The 16,746-nt window shown below is 43.9% G+C and overlaps 2 protein-coding genes across 6 annotated transcripts; one reads left to right on the top strand and one right to left on the bottom strand.

Moving 5' to 3' along the window:
* Positions 1-955: 955 nt before the first annotated feature.
* trir (telomerase RNA component interacting RNase) lies at positions 956-2,892 on the top strand. Its single transcript, XM_015008604.2, has 3 exons — positions 956-1,714; positions 2,061-2,132; positions 2,469-2,892. The coding sequence occupies exons 1-3, from the start codon at positions 1,448-1,450 to the stop codon at positions 2,574-2,576; spliced, it is 447 nt and encodes a 148-aa protein (XP_014864090.2). The 5' UTR covers positions 956-1,447; the 3' UTR covers positions 2,577-2,892.
* A 550-nt stretch (positions 2,893-3,442) lies between these two features.
* Positions 3,443-16,431, bottom strand: ubn2b (ubinuclein 2b). Of its 5 annotated transcripts, none has more exons than XM_088008117.1 (17): positions 15,801-16,431; positions 14,056-14,184; positions 13,253-13,354; positions 13,000-13,125; positions 12,809-12,915; positions 11,991-12,501; positions 9,815-9,885; positions 9,558-9,687; positions 9,258-9,364; positions 9,051-9,161; positions 8,771-8,914; positions 8,622-8,672; positions 8,488-8,530; positions 6,455-7,753; positions 5,374-5,581; positions 4,964-5,032; positions 3,443-4,078 (listed from the first exon to the last, which is right to left on the bottom strand). In XM_088008117.1, exons 1-17 carry the CDS (start codon positions 16,131-16,133, stop codon positions 4,032-4,034), a joined length of 3,588 nt encoding a protein of 1,195 aa, XP_087864243.1. In that variant the 5' UTR covers positions 16,134-16,431; the 3' UTR covers positions 3,443-4,031. The 5 variants fall into 5 exon arrangements, with proteins under 5 accessions (XP_087864243.1, XP_014831454.2, XP_087864244.1 ...); XM_014975968.2 differs by having other exon boundaries at positions 11,991-12,498; XM_088008118.1 differs by having other exon boundaries at positions 12,809-12,912.
* Between the last annotated feature and the right edge of the window lie 315 nt (positions 16,432-16,746).

Here is a 16,746-nt window from a genome sequence, read left to right as displayed (position 1 = left end):
TTGGCCTCTTCTCTAAGAACATTGTGATAATTCAGTCACCATCTTAAAGGTCATGATGAATAATCGAAACTTCCCACATCCTTTGTGCAAGTGTCAAAACAGCCCAGTGAACTACGGGAGGACGTTGTTTACCGATTGCACCAGTTCACACACAGCTGAACGTCTCCATACGGAGTCACCAAAGATCACAGTGATCAATAACACAGAGCAACAACTTTGCTCTCTGTAGCAATGAATCCTGGATTTAAGTAAATCTTTAGTTTGACAAATCCTGCCTCTGCTGAACCTGTACTTTCCTCCACTAGACTTCTAGTCACATGAACTTGTGTGATTTTTGTTTTTACTGTATATTATGGTTTATGGCTGCTCATAACTTCTTAAATAAATTAAAAGCAGAAATCAACTATATTTCTACAGAGGTGATGAAATAAGCATATTTAAATAAGATATTGGACATCTTTTTGTATTTGATATGTACAGACATGCAGAATAAGTAAAATCAGATTAAAGGTTGGACACTTCCATTGTTTTTTTTTTTTTTTTTTTTTAGACTATGCTACTCAAAGTATTTTATTTTTAAAAGCTTTTTACATATCTTTACCAGCGGTGTCAATTCACTGCATTTGGGATGTGGAGTTGTATGACATGCCTTCTTTATCTGCAGGGTGAATATAGTTATTCTCTGAGAAATTCACATCAAATATAAAAAGGAACTTTATTTCATTTTATTCAGCTGGAGGAGCTGAATATGTATTCATGTATAGGGGGATAAAGAAAGCCACAAAAACATTCTTATTCAAATGTTTTTACTTACAATGTTGTTTATTGTACTGTCACTTTTTCTAATAGTCTGTATTTCACCCCAGCGTCTGAACAGCGCCCCCTGGAGTCGTATTGTCGAATGACCATAGAATGTTTTTTGTAACACCGACACAGTAGGAGGCGCTAGAGACACAACGCCGTTGGGGGAAAAAAAAAATAATAAACATGGCCGACCGACGGTAATGGGTGGCAAAAGTTAGCGACGATAAAGCTTTGAAGTTGCTCGTTATTCTTATCGGTATTTGAAGCTTCTTTCACGTTGAAGATTACATTTAATGTGTTGGCACCTCCGGAAGGGGAGTTGACGGCGGAAGGGAGTTTGTTTCTCACCGAGAGGCCTTACAAGAAACGGATGTTAGCCACGTTAGCAGGCTAGCCTGCGTCTGCTTTTGTTTTTTTCTCGAATTATAATATTTGTGGACCACAAGACGGACGTTTTCTTTTTCACTTGGACATTTGTGCTTATTTTTAAGTAATTGAATCGGTATATTCCTGTTATTTTTCTTTCTTTCCTGGGTCCAAGTAGTTGTTAGCAAGCCGCCTTTTAAACATCTAGCTTAAAAACAAAGCCACAGTGAGTAGTAAAAGCCGCTCGCTTTGAGTCGTCGGACTGTGGGTGTGAGACATGGATCCAAAGCGAGCACACGGCAAACATAAGACCAGCGGCGGGAGCAGCAGCGGGGGCTCCAGCACGGCGTCTCCCTCCAGCAGCCCCGCGGCGTCGGGGGTGGCCAACGCGTTCGCCAACGACGGCAGCTTCATGGAGATTTTTAAGAAGAAGATGGAGGAGGAGCAGAGGAAAAAGGAGGCGCAGCAAACAGGTGGAGAAGCGAGAGCCACCGAACAAGGACAGACCTCAGTGGAAAAGAAGGCCCTCCCTGTGACCAGCTTTGTAAGGGGTTTAGCAGTTGTAAGACGAGTTAGCAGTAGTTCAGCTCACCCGGTATTTCAATCCCTGAAATACCGGGATTGAGTTTAATACGCGGTGAAATTTTGTGATCTATAATTGTATTTTTTAAAAAATATATATATATTTATTTTTTTATAATTAGACGCCAGTATCAATATTCAAACTGCTAGCTGAGTAAAGGTTAGGGTTGCTCTTCACTGGTGATGCTCTCACTGGTGGTGCAGCAGGAGGCTAAATCTAGTCCCTCTGCTCTGGTGTAGTTTCCTTCATTGGCAATCCACCTGCAAGGACCCCTGTAACGGTGTCAGTCTTCTATCCCCTCACCCAGGTGGGGAAGCGCCGGGGCGGTGTGTTCCTTAAGACCGGAATGGTTGCGAAGAAGCAGAAACAGGACGCAGAAGTAAGTATGGCAGCTGCCACATGGCTTTTCTACACTATATCTTGTTTTTCTGAGGCATAATCTAAGGATAATGGCGATATAAAATGCAGCAGCTTTTGTATAGTAGTACTAAAAAATTAAGTTACTGGTTTGTCTTCATTTAGTTTGTCTCGACTACTCTAAAATCCTTTAAATCATTAATCATTGTGGTTTATTGAAAGTCAGTAATAGCGAAAAGATTAGGTTTTTTGGAAAGTCAAAATTGGCGAGTCTGATTGGGGTTTTTTTAGTTAGTATTTTGTATTTTTCTCATTTTGCATTATACCGTCAGTAACCCTTCATGTTTTCTCCACACAGGCTGAGGCAGGAAAGAGCGATGCTTGGTCAAAGTACATGGCTGAGGTGAAAAAGTACAAAGCCCACCAGTGCAGCGACGACGATAAAACCAGACCGCTGGTCAAATAGGCGAAGCAACGGCGCTTTTGGGAGAGAAACCCACCCAGGAGGAGGTCCAGAGGAGACGACCTTTTGTGACCTCCTCTTACTGCCAGTTGAAGTCACCTTCACTGTTGTTAAAAGAAAAAAAAACTGCTTAGGCTGATTCAAGTCTTTTCCTTTGTTTTTGTTATTTTTTGTCTCATTTGGTTTCTGGTGTCAAAAGGTGTTGACGCATCTCAGTATCATTTTTCATGCCTTCGATGTCATATTTGTGTTAATCCATGTATAACTTAAACAGATTACATAGCCTACCAATGGTTTGAATTAAATCCAATTTCAATTGTTTTGTGTCACTGTTGGGTATTTTTACAGATCAATGTCCTCATTCCCGTTTTAACCAATTTTCAGAGTTTCTGTAAAAAAAAAAAAAAAAAAAACTTATTTTGGTTTCAAAATTCCAGATTTTTTCCATTGATTTTTCTAACATTTGATTTTTGTATTAAGTGAAATTAAAACATTTAACTGTGCTTAAAATACTAAATGCCATGTGAGGATTTTTAGGAAGTTTTGTGGATGTCAGTTTTATCCTAATATGTGGAGGTAATGAGTTGGAGCTTGTTTTGTTGCGACTGTCATCTTAAATCAACATCTTGATAATCAACATTTTCAGTGCTCAACTGTAGGAACACTGGCTTTTATACATTTACAGAGAACTGTAATAGATAAGAATATATTTAGTTTAGAGGGGGGAAAAAAGCTAAGAGCTGTCAAAAGCATTTAAATAGACATTTACAAGGTGTACCTAAATGCACCATGACAGCTCAGAAGTGTTATTGAACAGCTAATAGGTCACATTTTCAAACTTGGCTGAAATATTTAACGATGGCATCACATTGAGGATCAAAGACTTTAATTAAAAGTAGGCTTATGTACTATACAGAAACAAACGTATCGAAGAATTCAAGTACATTTGAAAACATGTACATCTCTTAAAAAAGCTCAAATTCAATTTGCAGTTTACATTTCTTACAGGTTTCAGTGATAATTACATTAGGATATTTTTTTCATTTTGCTTTAAAAAACAGCACCAAGTAGACAAACTGACCATGCATCAGAGTGGGAGACATCCAGAAAGGCACACAGTCCGGTCCGGCAGCAGGACCAGAACCTTCATGCACACAGCTACACTCGCCTCCGAATCCCATTCATTACCTCTCCCTGTCCACAGTGATATAGGTCTATTATGTAAACATTGACAAACTATTTGCCTTCTCTACAAAGGTGTTATAAAATAGTTTTTTAAAAAAGAAGTTATTTGACTGCGGCGCTATGAGCTGATTTCATGAGGTGAAGCCCATTCAGTCCCACACCCTTGTTAAGCATGATCTGTTCCAGATTTCTTCTCTCTTTTAACCCCCCCCCCCGGCTTCGCATTATTGGTGGCACCGACAGGATTTTGACAGGCGCAAAAATCAATCCGGATCATAGAGTCTTCCTCTTAGTGTCGCCTCCTTGGCTCTGACTGACGTCTGAAGAAGAAGAAAGTAGAAAAAAGTGAAGAAGAGTTGGATGTGATGCAAATAAAGAAATTTGGAAGCACTCCTGGTAAAGATGTGGCTAACACAGGTCAGTGATATTACTGTAACAGAAGATATACAAAAAAAACAACCTTTAACTTAAGCCGTTTATTTGGATTTTGTGTTTGTAAGTGCTGATATTAATGTATTAATCCTGGGTTCTCTTCTCTCCGGATCACTCCACAGATTTTCTACTTAGGTGAAACGTGGAGGACGGTTGATTTTGTGAACTGGTAAACCAGTTCTGAGCTAAATTAGTAACTTTTGGATCGTCATGTTAAGATCGATCCAATTATGACAAAGTTCTCGCTCAATTTTTAAAATTTTCTAGATTTTTTTAAGCCTCGATGCCAGCTTGGCATCTTTTAGGACAAACAGGAGGGAAGGAAATTAAGACAAGAGGGGAAATGAAGGAGGGAAAATTAAGGAGGACAAAGAAAAGAAACTTAAGAAAGAATCAATGTAGGACAGAAAATATAAAGAAGGTAAGACAGTGAGGTACAGAAAGAAAGAAAGAAAGGAGGGAAAGAAAATAGAGGATAATCAAAGGAAAAGAAAGAAAAGATGAAAGTTGGATGTTTGTTTTTTTTTTCAGTTGTACATTTGCTACTGGAGTACAAGATGACTTTACCTTTCCACATCTTTACAAGTTTGTACCAATAAATGTGATAAAGTGAAGGGGACGACAACGAAAATAATTCCGCCAAGACATGCTGCCACCGACAGATGAGAACAGAACCGGACAGCCCGAAACGAACAACACCAGACACTAAAACAGAAACGGCTGAGCAGAAGAGATGGAGCAGGCGTCGAGGTACAGGAAGGGTCCGGTTTTACCTGAGAAAGCGAGCTGCAAGTGAGGAGGCAGAGCAACCTGAGACCCTGACTGGAGACTCTTATACAGATCTGAGGAGACAGGACAGGGCGACGAGGAGGGGGAGGAACAGGTGCGACACAAACAGGAGAGATGAAAGAGAGGAGGGAGGAAGAGAAGGGATGCAACAGCCAGACATCAGGGAAGAAGCAGGAAGGAGGACAGGAGAAGATGTGGGAGATGAACAAAATGAAATATAGTCAAACATTAATTACATTCAGACAAACAATATGGTGATCCAACAAATGATGCCAACGTACAACATTAAACGGGGCCTACAGGAGACCTGAGACGACAGCAGAGCAACACACTGACTGTCCCACAAACAGGAAAAAAAACTTTTTCATGGATTTTCTTAGTGTGCGACACTCACTCTGGGTCAGGGTGGAGAACGCTGCGCTGTTACTGGCCGCCGAGCTGCTGGTCGCCGTATTGGAGCCTCCCGTGCCCAGCTGGGACAGGTTCAGCATGGGGGACAAGTGGAACGGCAGGGACACAGGCACCAGGCCCCCCAGCATCCCGAACCCCAGGGGGAGGGACGAGGCCGTGCCGAGCAGGCCGCCACTTCCTGTCGTGGAGACCTGGACGGAAAGATGTTCAGTTAGAGAAACATGGACTGGGGGAAGGGTAAAACCTGCACACGGCTGGGTCAACATTTCTTGAATGACCCAGACCTCTGACCCATTGAAGCCCATGATGGTACGCAACTGTAAAGGGCTCAACGAACAGGAAGTTTCAAGTTCCTATGAAACTTGCACAATCCTACACAAAACTCATGACAATCCTACTCCAGCTAATCAACCGGCGAAATTTGTGTGTGAGAAATTTCGAGCTCGTACACATGCAGGCGAGTGATGTCACACATGAAAGTTGAAAAATGTTCAACTTCATGGGTTAAAGCAGGCCTACGGAAAGCCTGCTGGGTCATATACATGTGAGCATTTCACCTTGCTCTGACTCAACTTTGAGGCGTATAAAACAAATAAAATATGTGATGTTAACACTTTGAATACCATCAAAAAGTCACAGGTCAGTGACACAAAATACAACATCAACTGCGTAAAATAGCTGTGGCTTCTGTTACGGCGCAAAAATATCTACAAACACAGACGCACAGTCACTTGTGGAGAACAAGCGACTGTGGCTTCATCACACAAGTTCCATATGAAAGTGGTTGAGAGGGAGCAAAGGTACGTCTCGTGTGTTCGGTTCAACCCAAATGGCAGCAAAAGGTGAAAGTTTTTAGCCACTCTGGCGCGATCGTGACAATTGGACATTTTTTAACTTTCGCTAGCCCACAGACATGTTGACCAGCTTGAAATTTCGGCGGTGCCTTGACTGGAGGAGGACAAGAGACTGTCGACTCATCTCAAGTAGGAAATGTGAGGAGAGGGATCAACGTCGCCTCTCGTGTTTCGAGCCCTTTAGACGAGTTTTTAAACCAGAACACAAACCTGCGGTAGCTGAGACGAGACCGATGACAATGGAACAGACACGACCGGCTTGACCCCCTGAGGTGTCCCGCCCACAGTCCGCTGACGTTGGCCCTGGGTCACCGAGGCCGCAGCTGCTGCTGCGGGGGAGGCACTGCTTCCTGAATGCTTGCTCATAGATGAGGTGTTTATAAGGCTGGTGTTGGTGGCGCTGATAACGCCTGGGGTCTTTTGGCTGCTGGAAGGAGTGTAGCTGCCTTGACCCGACTTGGCCACTCCTCCTGAAGCACCTGAGAACGGCGGCCGGAAGCTCGCCGGGGTTTTGGGAGTGTACTGGTGTATCAAGGGGGCTGCCTGAGATCGAGGACTCTGAGAAATGGAGGCTGAGGTTTGGATGCTGGAGGTGGAGGCGGGGGAGACGGTGGGGTTGGGCGTTCGGGGGGTGAGCTTGACGATGGGTGGGATGCTGCTGTGGGAGGACTTGGTGAGGGTGGCATGCATGGGGGTGATGAAGTTGGACTGCGGCTGAGGTTGGACTCCGGATGGGGTTTGTGGGAGGGAGGAGGGCGGCTTGTTCTGGGGCGTCTGGGGCAGGCGGGGAGTCTGGAAGGTTTTGTTGATGACGAGCGAGGGGGACGTGAGGGTGTGCGGCCGAGACTGAGTCGAAGTGATGATGATTGTGTCTCCTCCACCGACTTTATTATTGCTGCTCTTAAGGAGGCCCGACGGGGGGATGGACACCCCCGTCTTTGGTCCCGGGGCCACCAGCGGAGAGGCGGTGGGCGGAGGGCGTGGCTTAGGTGAGGAAACTGAGACGGGCATGTTTGCTTTCGTCACGCCCACGCTTAAAGGTCTCTGAGTGTTCAAAACAGTGTGTCTGTTTGGCTGTGGCGTGGCCTTGACGACCCCCGCCCCCTCCACCCTCACCGGGGTCAGAGGAGACGGCGTGTTGGGGGCGGGCCGGGACAGCGCGCTGGAGGGCAATGAAGAGGTAGTGATGTAGTGAGGTGTGCTGGAGCTGGGAGTACTGACGGAGGTCTTCTTCTGCAGCTGGAGGAGAGGCGAGGCGTGGAGACCGGGGGGGTTGGCAGAGGTCTTGGGCCTTTCCGGGGAAGGCGGCGTGTCCCCCTGGGCCAAACCTTTAGCCGCGTTGCCGAGGATGGCGAGCGCCTGAGAGATGGAATCCAGGGAAGGAGCTTCGTCGGGGGAATCCAGGCATATGGTCCCCGGCGGTGACGGAGGGGGTCGCTTGGCAACCTGAGTGGCGGGGGACGGCGTTACACCAACTGAAGGTGAAGGGCGCTGAACCCATGTTACTTCCTGAAATAACAAATTAAACCCTTTTAAAAACTCATTCGCTTAATTGTGGTGATATAAACTTCAATGTACTTTATTGGAATTTTTTACTTTTTGTTATAAATATGAAGTTGAAGAACGTGATGAACATTTTTATTTCATCCTAAAAACCTCCCTGTGCTGAAACTGCAGCTGCAAGTTGGTTATCCCTGCTAACATGAGGCGGCCAATTCAACTTCTCACATTTTTATTTGTTAAAAAACAAATAAATAAAATTAGGCTTTTCCTCATATTACTTGGTTTTGGGGTGTAAACGAGCCAGAGCTTTTGTGGAACAATGGAAATATGTTTGCGTCCAAATCAAAAAACAATTAATCTTTTTTAAAGTCTGAAGCAAATGCATTTAATCGTAAAAAAAATACTGAACAAAACAAATGTGAAATATTTATAGCAGAGTAACACTCATGTTTTGTTTTCATTTAGAGCAATCTGTGTTTTCTGTATTTTCATAAAAGGTGGGATGTATTTTTCAGAAATATGCAAAAGATTCAACTGGCTTCTCACTTTGCTCTAAAATCTTAAAGAAAAAAAACTATTTTAATGTATCTTTACATTAACATAAGCATATGTTTATGAATTACACAAAATCCCAGTAAAACATGTTGAAGTTTGTGGATGTGATAAAAAGCAAAGAAGTTGAAAGGAAGGAAGTCCAGAAAAGAGATGAATTCTTGATTCACTAAATATTTCTGACTTACCTTTGGCTTGGCTTTCGGAGCTGGGACCATCTTTTTCTTCGCTCTAAAGGAAAACCAATTAAAAAAAAAGTCAGCGAAAGCTAAAAGTTAACCTTTCAGTGAATAATAAGACGATTCCAAAAACAACATCTCACGTAAAGCCAGTTAGATGACCGTGGACCATGGTGCTTTCTTTGAACAGCATCCTATAAATAGAGATTAAAACAGCAGAACAATGAATCTCGGATCAAGTCTGGTTGTGTAAGATGTGACCTTGACGGGTCTCTCTGCTTCCCTCACTCACCTGGCCTGCATCCAGCCCTTGGGCCACAGAGGCTTCACCTCCGACTCCATGAAGGCTTTGAGGTAATCTTCTACAGACATTGAGTTCTTTCCCTCCAGCTCGTAGAAGCCCAGCTTCACCTGCACCAGGTTACACAGCAACGACCTACAAACCACAACGCAGACCAACAACTCTCTAAACACAGAAAGGAACTTCAACTTTCACCGATTTCTTGAAGTTTGTGTGTAACGTGATAAGATATGAAAACGTTTAGCGGACACCAGTACTTTTAACTTCCGACCTGAGTTTGTCGTCCCAGATGAACTTTTTCCGGGGCCCCATCACCCTCTTCCCAGGCTTCTCGTCGTCGTCGTCTTCAGACCCATTTTTGTCTCCTTCCTCCGACTGCTGCCTGCGACCACAAGCAACAAGCAGCGCTATAGCAACCAAACATTCTTGAAATGTTGTTTTTTTATTCATCTTTTTTTAAGCAGGACTGATTTGTTACTTTGCCACTTTGGCGATGCAGTCCATGTTGTAGCGAGCGATCTGCTCCGGCATCACACTGCACACGGCCAGCTTCAGCTTCAGGAGGGGCGTTCGAAGGCGGTCGTCCTGGGCGACAAGAGATTAGAGATGTCAGAAGTCACATGGGACATATCCAGGCCAACAGACTGGTGCCAAATATAGCCACGGTAACGGGGCACACGGCAAGCGGCTGCACACGCATATCCAGACATATTAAAGGTGTACACACGCAGTAAAACATACACACACAAAAAAATGTTTCATTTCCGTACAATCTCACCTGAACATTGAGGCTGAGCTTCTTAAGGCGTTTGAGCAGAGCCTCCTTGTTGCAGGGCACAAAGGCCTCCAGGTGAGAGTAGACGGCTGAACGCACCTCTGCAGGCTGCTCCTGAACCTGCAACTCAATGCTGACGTACACACACACACACACACACACACACACACACACACAAACACACGACAGTTAGTGATACTCGCTTTCCACTTTTGCTAAAAAAAAAAAAAAAAAACACTAACGGACTGAAAGCTACTCACTCCAGAAGGATGTTGTTCATGTCCAGCGTGAAGAACTTCTTCCGGCCTTCTTCATCGAACTGACGGGACGCCTGGTGGGAGGGTCAGAAATGCTTCAAATTATGACGGAAACTTCAAGTTTTCAAGCTTAAAGGTTGGTAAATTTCACCCGATTGTATTTCTGGTGTTTGTTTAAGCTTTTTATACGTATATGTGAAATCTGTGATACAGTATTAGGGCCAGGATAAGAAAAAAAAAAAATATATATATATATATGTACAGGTGCTGGTCATAAAATTAGAATATTGTGATAAAGTTCATTATTTTCCATAATGTCATGATAAAAATTAAATTGTCATATATTTTAGATTCATTGCACACCAACTGAAATATTTCAGGTCTTTTATTGTTTTAATTTTGATGATTTTGGCAAACAGCTCATGAAAACCCAAAATCCCTGTCTCAAAAAATTAGAATATTATGAAAAGGTTCTCTGAACGAGCAATAAAAATAATCATCTGAATCAACAAAGTAACTCTAAACACCTGAAAAAGATTCCTGAGGCCTTTAAAAACTCCCAGCCTGGTTCATTACTCAAAACCGCAATCATGGGTCAGATTGCTGACCTGACTGCTGTCCAGAAGGCCATCACTGACATCCTCAAGCAAGAGGGTGAGAAACAGAAAGAAATTTCTGAACGAATCGGCTGTTTGCAGAGTGTTATATCAAGGCACCTCAGTGGGAAGTCAGTAGGAAGGAAAAAGTGTGGCAGAAAACGCTGCACAACGAGAAGAGGTGACCGGACCCTGAGGAAGATTGTGGAGAAGGGCCGATTCCAGACCAAATTAAATTTTCATCTCCATAAAACTTTTCAGCAGATGGAAGCATGAAGTGCTCCAAAATCTTCTGATAGCTGCTGCATTGATCCTGCCCTTGATAAAACCCAGTGGACCAACACCAGCAGCTGACATGGCACCCAGACCATCACTGACTGTGGGTACTTGACACTGGACTTCTGGCATTTTGGCATTTCCTTCTCCCCAGTCTTCCTCCAGAGTCTGGCACTTTGATTTCCGAATGACATGCAAAGTTTGCTTTCATCCGAAAAAAGTACTTTGGACCACTGAACAACAGTGGTCCAAAGTGCTGCTTCTCTGTAGCCCAGGTCAGGCGCTTCTGCCGCTGTTTCTGGTTCAAAAGTGGCTTGACCTTTGACCTGGGGAATGCGGCACCTGTAGCCCATTTCCTGCACACGCCTGTGCACAGTGGCTCTGGATGTTTCTACTCCAGACTCAGTCCACTGCTTCCCCCAAGGTCTGGAATCGGCCCTTCTCCACAATCTTCCTCAGGGTCCGGTCACCTCTTCTCGTTGTGTAGCGTTTTCTGCCACACTTTTTCCTTCCTACTGACTTCCCACTGAGGTGCCTTGATATAACACTCTGCAAACAGCCGATTCGTTCAGAAATTTCTTTCTGTTTCTCACCCTCTTGCTTGAGGATGTCAGTGATGGCCTTCTGGACAGCAGTCAGGTCAGCAATCTGACCCATGATTGCGGTTTTGAGTAATGAACCAGGTTGGGAGTTTTTAAAGGCCTCAGGAATTTTTTTCAGGTGTTTAGAGTTACTTTGTTGATTCAGATGATTATTTTTATTGCTCGTTCAGAGAACCTTTTCATAATATTCTAATTTTTTGAGACAGGGATTTTGGGTTTTCATGAGCTGTTTGCCAAAATCATCAAAATTAAAACAATAAAAGACCTGAAATATTTCAGTTGGTGTGCAATGAATCTAAAATATATGACAATTTAATTTTTATCATGACATTATGGAAAATAATGAACTTTATCACAATATTCTAATTTTATGACCAGCACCTGTATATGTTACCACAATAACGTTTTAAAATTAACAGAGTAAAATCATATTACAAGAAGTCATAATTTTATAACTTTATAACTCTCATATTTCTACTACAACTTCCTTCAGGTGATTTTATGACTTCCTTCTCATGTGACTTTATTCTGGTAAGTTGATTAATTCTCATAAGTTTATTCATAATTCTGTCAGAGAAATCTGTACAACCCAGAAGTTTCGGTGAGAACGATGTGTGTGTGTGTGTGTGTGTGTGTGTGTGTGTGTGTGTGTGTGTGTGTGTGTGTGTGTGTGTGTGTGTGTGTGTGTTCTGATCAGCTCCATACCGCTCTCAAGTCTTCGATGCGCTTTGCCAGCGGGCCCGGCAGTCCGCAGGGCAGCGGAGGAGGCGGGGTCATCACGCTGCCTGGCAGCGTCCGCACCGTTTTCTGCCCCGCCCCGAAGGCGCCGTTCTCCCCCTGTGACGGGCTGCCAGGCTGCGGCGAGTCCAGCATGCCGAAGTCCAGGTCGCCCATCATGTCCTGCAGAATGTCATTGTTGGCGGAGCCCAGCAGCGACATGACGGCCTGGTCGTCGGTCAGGTCCGTGATGTTGCAGTCGTTGCCGGCGGCGGCAGCCTTCGGGTGGGCGCCGACGACTGCGCCGGTGGCGCCGGGCACTTTGGTGTTGGGGCGCGGCAGGGTGGCGGCACCGGTGGCGGTCGCCAGGTTCTTCTTGCGCATCTCCTCCTTCTCCCTGGTGAAGCGGCGCAGCATGTTGGCCAGGTGCAGGGAGTCCTTCATCAGCTTCTTCCTCTTCTTCTTCTCGGGCCGGTGAACGTTCAGAGCCGAGACGCTGCTGGCAAAAACAACACGGAGTCAGAAGTGACAAAACTTTAAAAGGGTCAGGTTTCTCCACTGGGCCTCACAACTGCTTAAAAACAAAAAATAACAGCGCAGAGTGAAAACTGTGGATAAAACAGGAAGAGTCGCCACAAAAAACTGATCAACTGATATGAAACGCTCGTCCAGCCCTAGTTTATTTCGCATCACATTCTTCAATTTGTTTCATAAAACACTGGGGGGAAACCCAGATTTTATCATGTCCAATAAGAAACTAGATGAAAAATACTTGGTAATATTTCTGTGTCGTTGCAGAAGCTCACCCAGGCTTTGGTACTTTGTTTTTTCTGGGCTTCTTGTCCTCCAGGATGCCACCATCTTGTTTTTTCCGTCGCTTTTTAATCGCCCGCTCCTCGCCGTCCTTCATCTTCTGTAACAGACAGAGACTGGGTTTACGGTTCGCTGCGGCGGCGGGCTTTTTGAACGCAAACGTCGCGGAGGAAAGGGAGCCGACCTTGAAGCGGTGATCGTCTGCGTTCTCCCCTTCGGAGTCGGAGGCGGCCCTGAACTGCAGCGTCCCTGTGTTGATGTAGAAGCCTCCATGTTTGGTGGTGAGGGAGGCCGGCACCAGCTCGTCGTACTGAAGCCGGCGGGGAAAAAAACATTTAATTTGAGCAAAGAAGATTGTCATTTTTTTTTTTTTTTTTACAGTGTAATATTTACATTTAGCAGATTTGAGCCAATTCAGAAAACTCTGCACCACTCACGGCCTCTGAGTTGTCTATGAAGGGATCGGTTTCATCGTAGCCGTAGCCGATGTCGATCAGATCCTGCATCCTGTCCTTCTTCTTCTTCTTTGTGTTGCCTCCCTACAAACACAAGCAGATGGATCAGAAAAGCATAATATATATATATATATATATATATATATATATATATATATATATATTATATATATATATATATATAAATCTCACAATAAAAAGAAAAATAAAACATTTTGCCATGCAGTCACAGTTGCTTTATTGTCTGTAACTACTAGATAATATCAGATGCTAAATTAGCAGACCAATTCACAGAGAATCAGTTCAATTTTATCACATTTTTTGCTCTTTTTCTTCTCCATATTAATTGAAAACTTCTCGAAAAACCTTCACAGAATATAGAGAAAAGAAATGAGGAAACTGAGAAAAAGAAAAAAGATGGGGAATGAAACAAAGAAGGAATGAAAATAAGGAAAGAAAAAGAAATGAGGAACAAGAGAAAAATAAAACAAGCATGAAATCATATTAGAAGAGAAAGGAGTCACTTCTGGTTTATTGGATGAATAACATCAGAACAATAAGCCTTCCTTTACTGACATTCATTATCTGAGGACACAGAAAGCAAAAAGTAATCAACTGATCAAACTTTGCATTTACTTAATTAAGTTTGTTTTACTTAAACTTAATCTGTTCGACGAATTAAACTAATTCATCTCAATGTAGCGTTCCACTGGTTCAATCCTAATTTATGTCCACACACACACACACACACACACACACACACACACACAAGTGAATCTTCTTACATATTTGCTCTCAAACTTCCTGGCCAGCTCCTCTACCTCCCTCCTCTCCTTCTCATCATCAGCAAACGGGTCGCTGGGATCCAGCGGAGGGGTGAGGCCTTTAGGGACTGTGGGACCTGCAGGCTTTACCTGACAAAGAGGAAGACAGCCGAGCTTTCAGTTTGGTTTTTAAAAACATTATAAATCTAAAAAGATTTTAAAAAAATAAATATTTGCAGATCTCATAAGATTTGAAACACTTGGATCCTTCTCAGTTTTGACTAAATGTGGCTCCTGGGTATCAGGAAAACACACTGAAACTGTGAATGCAGCATGGAGCTCTGCTACACTAGAATCTGATTGGTTCTTTTTCCAGACTTTCCTTTCATTATTTTGTTTGCTTTTGCTCTGTTTGGACCTGGTTCTGGATGCTGTGCAGCTGCAAAGATTTTGCTCTTCCTTTTTTTTTTTATAAAAGGAATAATGCGTAACCATGCCAACAATGTCTCGTTTTTACAACTGGTCAGCATCTCAAAAGCAAAAATAACACCTGGCGGTCACGAAACCGTTATGCAGCAGTCTTCAGTCAGAGGCTTTTTCAGACTCACTGAAAACTGACTGCTGCTGGAGACGGGGTCCCCATCCACAACGACATGAGATACGACATCTCATTTCTGTTTGGGATTGATGAAGTTTTATTTCATTGAATTGAATTTCACACACAAAGCTTTAATATGACTTCTAAGTTCAAGTTTTTATATAGAAGCAGAATATAAATAGACGTACTTTAAAGAACCGATTATTTATATGCCTTATGTGAGGTCACCTTCCTGAACCTGCTGGACCGCCAGTCTAGACTCTTTTTAAACCTAAAACTGGTTTTCTTCCATCCATATTCTAAAAAAAATAACACTAACTGGATTCCTGTCCTCGCTTTAGAAAAGAACCCCCATAGCATGATGCTGCCAACACATTGTGACTCGTTTCCACAGCTTTTTCCATTTCATTTCGAGATGCTAGGCGACTTCTGAAGGCAACTGTTTGGCTTAATTTAGTCTGATATTAAAATGTAATGTTCTCCTTTTCAATTCACAGTAATGCACTAACTACACCGTCACGCTCTAAAATCTCAAAATTTATATTCTGTAGTTGTGGAAATATGTTAAAAATCCAAATAAAAGCTCATAGAAATTATCATTGATTCAACAGCATAATCATGATAAAAAGCAACATTTGGAGGGCTGATGGATATAAACAGCGTTATTATTCCTCGTTAGAAGTGCAGGAGGGGCTGACATGTTATCAGAAACCCCCCCAGTAAACAAGCGGCACATTTCAACATGACAGCGGCCACAAGAGGGGCCATCCCGGTCTGAGCACCTCCTGTAAATTTACCTCCAAACATGCAGAACCTGTCTTTGGAGGCTTTTAAAAAAAAAAAAGTCAGATTTTTCTTCTGCGTAAACAAAGGGACTAATAATGTAAAGCTATTTTAAAAGACTCAAAGTGAAGTTTCTTCAAACTGCTCAATCTCACCGTACTTTGTTTTTGTGCGCTTCTGTGAATATATGAATGTTTTTTTGTTTTTTTTGTTGCTTTCATGAAACTTATTACCCGGCATAAATACAGTTGTTTGATGTTTTCCGCCCGATTAAGCAGATAAATAGTACTTAAAACAACAGCGGAGTAGAGAGTACAGCAGACGGAAGCTTCACTGTAAAACTGTCCCTGTTGCCATCATGGAGTCATGTTTGTTGGTGTCTAACCTGAGAAGGAGTTGACTGGACCAGCTCGCCGTAGTTGAACTCGGAGGAGCCCTTCTCGTTCGGCTCGCTCAGCGTCAGGCTGAGGCGGACGGTGGGCTTCGTCTCCCCGCCGTCGGTGTCGCTTCCTCCTTTGGCGTTGCCGAACAGAGCTCCTCCGGAACCTCCCGACCCGACCGCAGTTGCACCTCCACCTCCATCTTTCCCCAAAGTGATGTCGGCGGCCTCGTCCTCGCGGCGGCGTTTCTTGTTGGACTCCGGGGTCTGCTGCTGCTGCGGCGGCGGAGCGCTGAAGGAGGAGATGGTGACGAACGGCACTTTCCTCGGCTCTGCCATTTGGCGCTCTGCGCTCCGGCGGGCACGCCAACCGGGGAAGTGGGGAGGAGGGGGAGAGTGGCAGCTGCTGGGAGAGCTCAACCGGGGAGTCTCGACGAGCGCTGCTAGCTAGTTAGCTTATTCGGAATGAGTGCTCCGGGGCAACACAGCGACTTTATTCGCCTCTCAACTCGCTGTAATCCATGTAGTATTGTCCGTGGCTCTGCCCCGCCGCCTACGAGGGTCTTAAACATAAAGAAATCGCAATTTGGAGTATTTCCATGGAACTGGTGTTTAGCTACAACAGAGAAGATTTTGAAGTAGCCATCTTGGTCGTTATTATCATTATTCAGAGGCAGGGCGTATGAAAAGAAAGAGGAAGGGAAACCGCCATTGGCCAATGGCAGCACCGGAACACGCCCACCTGACAGATAAGCGCGAATGTGGCGGAGATGATTGTTCTGAGCAGGCGCGATGTTTGGGAGCCTTCCGGGGGCTGCATGGAGGAGCTCCGTCTGGGATAACATTGTGCCAATAATGATGAAATATACTTCTCTAGTTTTGTATGAGCTGCATATAAGTATTAACTGTAAAATTAAATAAATATGTGCTCAGATACCAAAACGCTCAACGA

Source organism: Poecilia mexicana, unplaced genomic scaffold (assembly GCF_051168715.1).
Source record: "Poecilia mexicana isolate PSO_F unplaced genomic scaffold, ASM5116871v1 scaffold_8, whole genome shotgun sequence".
Classification (NCBI taxonomy): domain Eukaryota; kingdom Metazoa; phylum Chordata; class Actinopteri; order Cyprinodontiformes; family Poeciliidae; genus Poecilia; species Poecilia mexicana.
This window is presented reverse-complemented; position numbering and strand designations above follow the sequence as displayed.